Source organism: Drosophila subobscura, chromosome O (genome assembly GCF_008121235.1).
Source record: "Drosophila subobscura isolate 14011-0131.10 chromosome O, UCBerk_Dsub_1.0, whole genome shotgun sequence".
NCBI lineage: Eukaryota > Metazoa > Arthropoda > Insecta > Diptera > Drosophilidae > Drosophila > Drosophila subobscura.
The window spans coordinates 6,076,200-6,088,456 of NC_048533.1; the positions used below are offsets into that span (position 1 = coordinate 6,076,200).

The 12,257-nt window shown below is 40.5% G+C and overlaps 1 protein-coding gene across 3 annotated transcripts in view; it reads right to left on the reverse strand.

The window, feature by feature from the left end:
* LOC117896146 overlaps positions 1-12,257 on the reverse strand; it is a 115,639-nt gene that overhangs the window by 28,452 nt on the left and 74,930 nt on the right. For all 3 annotated transcript variants that reach the window (XM_034804221.1, XM_034804220.1, XM_034804219.1), the window contains 6 exons: positions 11,595-11,792; positions 11,335-11,487; positions 11,078-11,266; positions 10,836-11,016; positions 2,778-2,909; positions 989-1,156 (listed from right to left, as the gene is read on the reverse strand). In XM_034804221.1, coding sequence (XP_034660112.1) covers positions 989-1,156; positions 2,778-2,909; positions 10,836-11,016; positions 11,078-11,266; positions 11,335-11,487; positions 11,595-11,792 — 1,021 coding nt within the window. The remainder of the gene's footprint in view (positions 1-988; positions 1,157-2,777; positions 2,910-10,835; positions 11,017-11,077; positions 11,267-11,334; positions 11,488-11,594; positions 11,793-12,257) is intronic.

Consider the following 12,257-nt stretch of genomic DNA (forward strand, 5'->3'; position numbering starts at 1 on the left):
TAACTTGTGCTTTTCTTGTCCATTCTCCATTTCCCCACATGTGTGTTACTGAATGGCTTGGACATTCCGTTTATAATCCTTGCGCGCTTCTGCATCTTTTCGGAAAACAATTGCATCTTTTGTGCAAAATAAGTTTTATAGAATGACACGCAAAAAGAAATACGAAACCCCATTGCTGGACATTCCCCTCAAGAGCTGAAAGCGTGTGGGGGAGCAGTGCATAAGGAGTTTCCTTTTCCTCCTCGTGTCCAGTGGACAGTGTCCTGTGTGCATTGTGCAATTTATTTATTGCACACAAAACTTTCCCTGAAGAGGCTGACACAAGGACAAGAACTTCTGTTGAAAATGAGATAATGGCACTCGGCAGTCCATTGTTTTCAAACGAAAAGAAGGGAGTAATGTCCGTATGCCCCAAGAGACTGGCCAGGCAGTAATAAGTAGCCAACTCATGAGAGACCTACTCTTCCACTCTTCCACTCTCCCACCGTCTTCATCTTCTTATCATTTATAACAATTTAGAGTCCTTTTTCCCAGGCCCCTGAGATCGCAATAAAACAAAATCGGACATCCTTTAAGCAGTTCCCGGTATAAATAACAATTCAAAGCAAATATTTAAGCAAAAACTCCTTTTCATTGACGTCAATGCCAGTGCCTCCGGCGAGTGTACGCATTTGACGTGGCAGGCGTCGCTAATCCGCGGCACTTAGCAAACAAATTGCCCCACATAAACAATTCTAATTGAGATGAACGATATGGCTATGGCCCCCATGTACGAACATTCGTAAATACATACATATATATGCAAAGCAGTAGCATGCCACATGACACTCCACACACACACACCATAGAACTATGTTAAATGCAACTAAGTTATAAATGTGGGAGGAGAAATAGGTCTGGCCTGCTGCCTGGAGGCCATTCAGCAATGGCTGCCTGGGCTATGGAAATGGCTTTAGTTTGGCGAGGGATATACATAAATTTCACTTACTTCTTTAGCGTGGCAGCCAATGCCAAATCGGGGCGTACATCAAAGCGACTCTGCATATAGAAGCGTAATAAATTATCGCGTTCATTTTCACGTAATCCTTCCTCGAGTGCTAATGCGGCCAGTGTGTGATAGGATTCTGACTCCGTGATGCCGAATAATAAATCATAACTAGAATGAAAGAGAGAGCAGTAAGAGAGCAGAGGCTTAGTAGGAGAGAAAGAGAGAGTAAGTTAGAGAGAGACAGGGGTTTAGTGCGAGCCACAGCCAGAAATGCCAGGATGGTCAACATGTCTGATATTTTAGATTCCCTTTTTGCACTGGCAAAAAGTCCCATCAATCCCCCCACCTTAATCCTTGCCATATCTATACGCAAAATTTCTGCCAGTGCACACTCTGCATCGCCATCGAAAGAACAACCCAATGAATGCCCATAAAACGCAGAGAGTTAAAAGCACTAAAAATAAAACGAGTGCTGCTGCTGCCTCTTCCTGTGGCGCGTAACTTGTTACGCTGCCGCTGCCGCTGCCTGCCGCCTGATAAATGGTTCTACAACTATGAAAAGTGCTGCCTCTTCCCGAGAGTCCTGCTTTAACCATTGTTGCCCTGTTGCTTCACAGTAGATATCAGCGACGAAAAAAGAGACAGAGAGATAGAGAGCCTGAGAGGCAGCTCAGAGGCGCATTAAAACTTATATTCTAGAAGGAAAACTTTCCCTCCGTCGATAAAAGTAAATGCAAAACTTGTTAAATTGAAAAGAAATGCCACAGAGAGCGGAGTGGAGAGGAGTGGAGTGGAGTGCTCTCCCATTCATTACTATAAGAGCTTTAATCCTCAGGTCATCCGCTGATTAAAGTGATTAACGAAAGCAGCAACAACAACAAAACCAAACATTCAATCGTGTGAAACGTGCTTTCGTTTCACTTTGCCCGTAAACCTGTACTGTGTGCACCCGTTCACCCCTTAACCTCTCAGGATGTATCCTTCCGTTTGTCTGTCTGTTGCCCGTAATTAATGGCTCTCTTCCTGTGGCAGCTATTATTCTATTCTCGAACGAAACACGTTTGACTCTCTCGCGCCACAAAGGATAACAATTAAAATCAAATTAATCACGCATTTTATTAGATTATCCCTTGGGGTTTATGTCTGCTCTGGGCAGCACGTGCCTCTTCCTGCTAATGCCTGCCTCCTCCAATGGCGGGAAGTCGCGAGTGCTTTTCCCCAAACAGAAGTTGATTGATGGATGGCCCATAATTTATGTGGCAGAGCCGGTGCGGAGCCTCTCTTCTTTTTGATCGATATGTTCCCTAAATTACTTGTTTTTTACCTCTGACGCGGTATGTTGTTATATCCTTATTGATTTTGCGACGCTCAAGGCTCAATTGCAGGACCTTTTTGAGCAGCGAAGGGGTCCTTGAGTGCCCCGAAAGTGACACTCGAAATGTAATTTGCTTGATGATAGCCCAAGACGCCAACGCAGAAATAACCGTGTTAAATGGTCTTGCGTCTCACGGGCTCCTTACACACGATTTCACTTTCACCTGAGGGCAAAAGAAAGCCTTTTCCCCAGACGAAAGCAAGAAAGAAAGAAATACCAGACGTCTAATCAAGTAACGCACAATAAATACTCTGGCGAAAAGAGGAAGGGAGAGACTGAAGGCCAAAGGGAAAAGAAAGCAAAGGAATGTTTGACAGCTCCCCAAAGCATCAAAACGCATTGTGGCATTGCGGCATAGGGGTTTCGGATGGTCAGAGGTTAGTGTTAGCTGTGGGGTGGAATTGCTTAACAAACCGGCTGAAATGCTCCGTATAATGCCCCATGACCTTGTACGGTTGATTTGGTATTACATGTCCATCGACAATTGGACCCAATGATGTTGAAAATTGTTGAAGCGATGTTGGTATGTGCAAGATATCCTGGTACCTAGAAAAAAGAGAAAATCGAATAGAGTATGAGAGAATGAGTCAAGAAAATGCGTTAAGAAAAAAAGGTTCAAAATACAATATGGTAGAGTCTTCGAGGGAATGGTTCTTGTGGCGCCTCAGCTGGACATCATGACAGCGGTCCGGTCCCACTTTTCACTTTGATTTGAGAAAATTTCTAATAAATTTTATGTGTGATTTGTTGGCTGGCCATTGCACAGTCTCCACACTGGCTGTCACGTACACATATTTGCCACACACGTGTGGCCCATAAAGATACTCCTAATACCATGCACATATGGTCTGAAGGGACACCAAAAATTAACAGAATTTCATAAAGTAGAGATGCTTTTTATTAGGGGAAAAAATATTGAGATACGAATCTAGATGAAAGGGTAAAAAGAATATATTGTGGTGGTTTTTGAGGATCACAATTCATAAAGGAAATGGATTTCCAAGCTTTTAAAGAATTTTAAACCCAATATCATGCTACAAATTAAATAAAACCCATAATTTCTGCCATTCAATTGTCAGTAAAAAATCTATAATCATTGAAAAATGCCTTCCAATATTCACTTCAAAATGGGTTCAATAGGTACAATTCCATACACATTCTTTTCCTCCTTATCGGCAGGCACTTGCATTTCTGTACATCCTGTAGTTATGACCTTTTTTTTTGTTGATTTTAAAACCCATAATAGAGCCGCAATGCAAACCAATTCACACTCACACAGATTTACACAAACACAAACACAAATACCAGAAGGAACGAGGGAACCTTACCCCATTTTGCGATACAAAAAAGTGCTACATATATGAAATACAATCAGCAGACTTACACATATAAAACTTTTGCTTCTGTTGGATGTTGCCTGTGGAAAGCATTTCAATTCGATGGGAAATATTTGAGCTCTCGCTTTTCTCTCTCTTATTTGCATACTTTGGGGCGCTGGCGCTATGGCCTTTATATTGATACAAAATTGCAGTGCGGCAGTGGCAATGGCAATGGCATGGAAATGCTTCTGTTGGGTGCAATTTCTGTTGCATAGTTTGCATAAAAGTCCACAAGGCACGAGGCAGCAGCAACAGAAGTACCCACCAGAAATTGGAACAAATTAAGAAAAGGAAAAGGAGCAAAAGTCTAGAAAATATTGGACAATTTTTATCATTGAAATGCAGGCAAAACCTGAATATAGGAAGAGCTGTAGAGTACTCGCATGTTGGAGTTCAGGCGGCGGATGAAGTGGGAAAAAGTTCATAAAACATTCCTTTTCGGGATGTTTGGGTGTAAACTTCCATCTGTTCCCGCCTTTGGCATTGTCATAATCGATTTGTTAGGGGTTTTCCCCGCCATTAAACGAGAGGATTGCTTTGGTATTAATAAAAATCCATTCATTGCGCTTTTAATGGATATTCAGCTGATGTCAAACAGCTCTTTGTCTCAGAGTCTCTGCTGGAAATTCAATTGAACGAGATAGAGAGTGAAAGAGAAATTCCAAGGATGCCATTCAGAGAAGCCATTCGAATGCTAAGCCATGGAAAAATCCCTAAAATTCAATGAGTGTCTGTCGTATGTGTATGTGTGTGTTAATTCACTCAACACCTACAGAAAATCCCCCATTTCAAGATGATATTATCAGTAATCCATTTTAGGATGCAGCAATCCAATCGATGGCATCAAGCATTCTGCAAGACCATTGCACTGTAAGGACACATATCCCATGGCTTTTAGTGTGTGGTCAAATGTTGGGGCAAGTTTATAGCAGACTCGACGTAAGCTTCTCGGTTCTGGCTTTTGCTTGAGACTTTGGAAAGAAAAACACTTGCTGCGGGAAAAGTAGTATGTTTTCGTGCTTCATTTTCACTTGTGATTTATGATGGTATTTCTTAAATAAAAAAGGCTTTATTCCACTGTTGCTCTTCTTGTTACTTGCTTCTTATTAGCTGCCGCACAAAACTGTCACAAGTTGAGCTGCAAACTGCGATTAACTCGTTTAGATATACAATATGTTGCAATATATTCTCTTCCTCTCTCTTTATATGTTCAGAGTGTGTACTGTGTTGCCGCAGCAAGCAGAATGCCAATCCCTGCCCCCTCTACAATACATTGCACATACAATTTGTCAGTGTGTGTGCTTGTGGCAGGAGAACGAAGATTGATGGTATTCCTTATGGGTTGCATGTAGCAAGCAGCTACTTGAACTACTGCTCCAGAGAGAGTTTACTGCCCCAGAGAAATCCTCTGTCATTTATCCTGCAACAGTTTTAGCCTTGTCTCTGCCTCTATCGGGGTCTATCGTCTCTGCAGCTGTCTCCAGTTTTGGTTTTTGGCTCTAAAGCTGTCTGTATATATTCCTTCGTCTGCTGTTCTTCTGTTGTCCTACTGCTTTCTATTTAATGAATTTTTAATATGCTTTAGACCTTTCTTTTTATTTCTGTCAATTAGCAGCGCAAATGGAAAACAGCTGCATTCTGTGTGTGGCAGCTCCTGAGGCTGTGCGGACGGCCCATCGTGGCGTATGCTTGATTTTTACATTATTCTAAATTATTCTCTGGGGACATTTTTCTCTGTCTCTCTATCTCGCTCCGTCTCTCTTCCGCTAGAAAGGATTTTTGTAGGATTAAGTGCGCACAAAACGAATGAAAATGAAACATTTGTAAGCTCTCTTCGGTGCTCCATGTTCCCAGAGTTTTCCCCATTTCTAGTTACATTTTAAAAGCAGCTTAGCGACAAATATATATTTTTGTATAACAATTGGATTTAAATGCAGTTGCACAAAAATTATGCTTTTTAATCAGCTTAAATAAACATTTCTACACAATGAAACACAATCAATGAAAACAAAGGAAAGCATACGAAAATAGAGAGGGGAAAATGCTCACTTTACAGGTAGGCAAAATGGACAATCAAGAGAAAGCCAGGATGCCGTTTCAAACTTTTGCCTGTAAGCAAATATATGCAGAGATCAAAAGTCCTGTTTGCCGTACAAACACATTAGGCGGCAATGGTTAAATAATTTGAATAAATTAAGGAAAAAGAGCAGAGCGTAAAGCGAAAAGAGCAAAGAGCAAGCGAAATCAATACGAAACTAGAGAGAAAACTTATATTAAATATTTAAGTTCTTCTTGAAGACAAAGCCTCAAGTCCATCGAAGAGAAAGGATAGAGGGAGAGGGAGTGTCTAAGGGTTGCAATTGTGTGGTTCAGGCAAACAAATGCTGCTGTGGCTATGCCTTTACTAAGTCGTTGTTTGCTCAAGTAGTTCTGTTACCTGTTTGCGTTTCTTTGGGAGAATGTGTGTCTATGTGTGTGTCTGTGCTGTGGTGTGGTGGTGCCTTTGTAGGCAAAAGCGATGAGCACATTTGCTCAGTAATTCATACATAATTCATTGCATTCATTTAACACTCGCACTTGCTCGTACGAACACTCATACTCGCACAGCAGACACCCCTTCCCAACACAAAAACTCAGTCACTCTTCCACTTACTCATACACTCGTTCCTTACTTCATTACCTTACTCTTTCACTCTTTGCTTCATTCATTCCTTTACTCTTTCACTCCTTACTTAAATCCTGTGCTTACTCCTTCCCCTGTTCACACATTTACCCATTTATTCCCCCACCCACATCCTTCATTCCTTCATTCCTTCACTCGTTCCCTGCGTACCATTACTTCAGTAAGCTGCCACACGAGGCTGCAATTCTCAGGCCCAAAACCAAAGCTTTAGCTCCTTCATTAAAACATTCTGTAAATGCACTTCCAAGCGAAAGGGTTGGCACACTTTTTATATACATATGTTTGCTCGCTTGGAAAGGCTTATAATTATTCAGGTAGTTTCCAAATGATGATGTTTTCATAATTGTGTTTTCTGTAACATTATGTTTCTAAAAACATCTACAGGGTCCTATAGTTTTTTCAATGTATATACATACATACATATACACAGATTGAATAATTAAATTCTTAAAATCTTAAATTAAGATATGCACTTAAATAACTTCTTTATGATTTCTAATTGTTTCAGAATGCCGACAGGATTGTCTATGCTCCAAGTACAAGTACTGCTTGTAATACAAGGCTATACATTGAAAGCCCGACGACCTGTTCTCTACTTATGTAAATAGGTCTCTAGGTGTCTTAGATCTCTTAGATCTCATATACTCTTCTGCTTGTCAGTTAAACTTAAAACACTTCCTTAAACTTCTGCAGACATTTCTCTTAGAGTTGTCGTTTAGGTTTCAATTATGCGAAGATTTCCCTTTCAGTTGGCTCCGTTTAGAGTACATTTCGCTTCCCTTTGCTCTAATTACCATTTTCCTCATTACTTTGACGTCATTTCCTGCTCTGCATTTTCAGGTTTTCTGGCGGATCTTCCAGTTGCTACTGTGCCAATTTGTGCGCAGTAAGAAACCAGAGGAAAGCAAGTAGGGAAACTTTCTCGAGTACCCAAAGATACATACACATGTTGCATCATCATGTGACAGTATCTGTGAATGTGTTTGCTCTGTATGTGTGTGAGAATGTGCATGCCTAGCATAATTAACATAATTACTATTATTGTGCCGTTTGTTGATTTAGTTTTACATATATTTTTAGTGTTCATGCGCTTTTATTTCATTTTGTATGCAAATTGTTTTTTAGTTTTCTTCTCTTTTGTGCACCCCCTCTGCACCAATGTGCCCACCAATGCATACAAATGAATGTTTCACCCCTCAGGCGCTCCCCCACGCATGCACTCAGACCATATCCATGCACACGACATGTTCTCACACATAGAAAACTGTCCATTAAATGCACCTCGACACTAAGATACCCTTTACACTGTGGCGTAGGCATTCTTAAAAGTAACAACTGCTTAAATTCGTACTGACATCTGGTAAACACGACCACGCAAATCTGTATATACTCTTTCAGTTCTGGGTATACACAAACAAATTATTCTTTTAAAGCATTAAAGTCTCTCGTTTTACTGTGGTAATTTTTTTGTATTGATGATGCTTTAATCTGTGTTTGCAGTCCACACCTTCTGCGGACCCACTGATTGGATAGCCGCAGAAATAACTGCAATGAATATGCCATTTAAATAATTGCGGTGACGATGTATACACAAATGTACATACATACATATATCCATGTAAAAATGGAGGAAAATCTGGCACTAGAATAGTGTCATAAGTTATTGGATTTGGTTTGTAGCAAATGGAAGGGAGCAACCTCTAAAAAATGTACGTTTCTATGATATTTGCTTTTCGCGAGAGAACTTCAAAGATATGTAAATTTTTAGATTCACATTCATTAATAAAAAATTATCTAAAAACTATATAGAAATATGATATTTAATGTAATCTGCTTCTTCCATTATTTAACTCATCATTTGCACCAGAATAATTATGTACATACACTCCCAATCAGACGAATAGACTCACGAGTTTTCAAAGTGAAAAAAGGTTTCTAAAAATCCAGCAGCGAATGATAGTGGAGCAAATTAATTTTTCCATTAATCAAGATTCTTTTCCTTATTTAAAAAGTAAAGAATTCGACTTCTAAGTGGAAAGGTTTTCTTTTTATGAATTATTTTGTGTAAATACCCCCAAAAAAAGGCCCGTTTTAGCGATCACCGAATAGACTCAATAATGAATATTAGGCAAAATCTTTCAAAAGCTTTGTAATAAATATTTTTTTTATGATGTTTGGAGCTTAACTAATTATGTTTGTGGAAAACTTTTTTGGAATTGCTCGGTAATGTCCTTCAGGACATTAAAATGAAGGGGATTTCGAAGGGTTCAATTAAAGCTCGCTGCAGGCCTGTCTGATGCAATTATGTAATGGTTTAACTTCTTAAAATTATTGACAGGACTCATATCCTTTACGTAAAAGCTATCCCCATGCGATCCCTGTAAAATTCTGATCAGGAGAGAAAAAAAACTTCCAAATTAGGTGAAAATTTGATTCTTTCATCCACTTCTTTATCAATTTACCGTTATATTTCGTGCGAGTATCCTGGTGAAACTAGCCTTTCTATGTGACAAAAATGTTGCAGAATCTCACCAAAGGACTTTAAGAGTAACTTTCCTACTGATTCACTCAACATCCACGAAACAAATCAGGTGTCAAGTGCGCCATAAAAACAAATGGAACCCAACACCAGTATGGTCCTCTAAGGACTATTGTAACGAGTCAAAAAATTTTATTTTTTTCTTAGATCATGAAAGAATAATTAAATCGACCTATTCTTTTCCAATTAAAACTTTTTTATAAAAAAAAAAAACGGATACAAAAAATTTGGTTTCCGGTGTCATGACACGCGCGACAACAATGCAAGAATCCTTGCGAGACCCAATAAGAGGATAACTTTTGTATAATTTCAATAATACCACAATGCTAATAACATTTTTGTCACATAGAAAGGCTAGTTTCACCAGGATACTCGCACGAAATATAACGGTAAATTGATAAAGAAGTGGATGAAAGAATCAAATTTTCACCTAATTTGGAAGTTTTTTTTCTCTCCTGATCAGAATTTTACAGGGATCGCATGGGGATAGCTTTTACGTAAAGGATATGAGTCCTGTCAATAATTTTAAGAAGTTAAACCATTACATAATTGCATCAGACAGGCCTGCAGCGAGCTTTAATTGAACCCTTCGAAATCCCCTTCATTTTAATGTCCTGAAGGACATTACCGAGCAATTCCAAAAAAGTTTTCCACAAACATTATTAGTTAAGCTCCAAACATCATAAAAAAATATTTATTACAAAGCTTTTGAAAGATTTTGCCTAATATTCATTATTGAGTCTATTCGGTGATCGCTAAAACGGGCCTTTTTTTGGGGGTATTTACACAAAATAATTCATAAAAAGAAAACCTTTCCACTTAGAAGTCGAATTCTTTACTTTTTAAATAAGGAAAAGAATCTTGATTAATGGAAAAATTAATTTGCTCCACTATCATTCGCTGCTGGATTTTTAGAAACCTTTTTTCACTTTGAAAACTCGTGAGTCTATTTGTCTGATTGGGAGTGTATGTATAAACAAAACAAGAGAGTTATTACCTTTTCAGAGTCTTTTTAGGAGCAGTGTTTAAGCTTTAGTCTCGTGTAGATTGTTTGTAATTGTTATACGTCACTCAAAGTTCCCATTCAGTCTCGTTTACACATTTTCCACCCCGATTCCGAGTATTTTCCGCTAACATTTAACTTGTCAATCACTTTAAAAAGGTCTCCTTAACCTTATCCCTGAATAAACCATATAAATTCACCCCTGAATTCAGAAAAAGCAACAAAGAAGCTCCTACAAAAAAGAATCACTTATTTAGCAATTAATTTAAATTTGTTCCATTCATCAGATTTAGGCGGCCTATGCTTCGCCACGCCCACGCACCCACACACGCCCCGTTGATTGAGAAGTGAGTGTTTTGAATAACACTCAAAAAGGGAGAGACACACACAGGACACAGATTACAAGTAATCGGAATGCAAATGCCGCATGGACACACACGCCCCCAAAGGCCGAAGGACATTACGCGTGATTAGTCATGGTCATGGCTTTGAGGATAAGGATGGGAGGACTTTACGCCTCATTGAGGTCGTAGTGCTGGCTGGAAACTCGTAAATTTACCGAATCATTAGGCAGACGCAGTCAGGCCGTGCCACAAAAGGCGGCCGAAATTCTATTGGACCAGAGTGAATCAAAGCCCAGGAACCATGGGGACAGGACACTGGCCACGAAACAGAGGAGACAGAGGATTCTCCTGTTCGGAAGATGTCACACAGCGCTAATGAAGTTGACGCACATTCAACGCATTAGCTGGCATTATGGCTGGTTATAATGTTCCCACAAATCGCACACGCACCCACCAATCAAACCAGAAACCTACTGCCAGAAGCCTACTAAATAATTCAATAGCTTGACTCCCGAACTACTCACCGACGCTGGCGCAAGCAATCGAGCAGGGCATCCTCGTCATCCGCATCGAAATGGTCGTCGCCGCCGCTCAGTGGACAGTCTAGGGCATGGGCGATTTGCATTGTCAATTGCAAAGACTGATTGCTGGATGCCCAGTCGGACATCGCAGAGCCCGACATGAGGATGGCGCGATGGAAGAGACCTGCAAAATATTATGGTATTATGGGGTATGACCACTAATCACATTATTCTCGTACTCCTACCTGAGGCCACGGGCGATACCATTAGATAATTGACACATGCCGCACCCGTGCTATGACCCATAAGTGTCACCCGCGTATTGTCGCCATTGAATGAGCCAATGTTCTCCTTGATCCAATGCAAAGCCGCTATCTGATCGAGTAGCGCGTAGTTGGCTATATTATGGGCATCAATGCTGGGTCGGAGGAAGCCTATCGAGTTTGAGAGAACAATGACTAACATCGTACGTGGAGTGTCTGTTGTTTAAGGGCTGACTTACCTAATACACCCAATCGATAATTTACTGTGACGACAATCACCTCGCCGTAGCTGGAGAGGACGGATCCATCATAGGCATTGCCACTGTTCCACTCAAAGGATTCGCCGTGTAGATAGACCAGCACTGCATACTGTTTGGGGGCAACCAAGGGCTCTGGAGAGAACAGAGAAATGCATATTAATAATGGAAAAGACACAAAAAATCGAACAGAAATTATTAAAAATTTTAATATTTTCCATTTCTGTATTAGATACACTTACCCTCATGAGGCACATACAGATTCAGATACAAGCAGTCCTCGCCCTCTGACCGCAGGTAAGGCAAGAGTCGACTCAAATACTTATGACGGGCCCGTGACATGTTGACGCTGCCATGAGACGTCAGATCCGGTAGTTTTTGTGGGCAAACTGGGGGCAAATGACGCGCTATCTTCAGGCCCTGCCATGGCAATGGCGCACCTGAAAAAACAGAGAAAAAATAGAGAGCCGAAAAAAAACACTTAGATTGGACTTTATAGATGTCATATGTACGTATCAACCATCCACTGTTTGCATCGTAGATTTTGCCATTCGATTGCTGCTTTTCCCCCAAGTGTTTGGCCAAAAAGTCAATTTCGTATTTATGTAACACGGTCAACAGGCACTTGAAAATGCCATAAACAAGCACCACACCCCGCCACACCACAGCAGGACACACACTCGCACACACACACATATCCGTCTGCACACACAGATACACGCCACAAAACGCTCGGATTTCCTGCACACAAGTGCCAGGAGGTGGCAGAAGTAGGAGTAGCAGGAGTAGCAGGAAGACGAGGACGACCAAGAGGAAGGACACTCGGAGTTGACTGCGGTTACGTTTCTGGTGTTAACGTCAAAGCTGTGCTCGCAGATGCGGAGAATCGTTGGGTAAATTGGTAA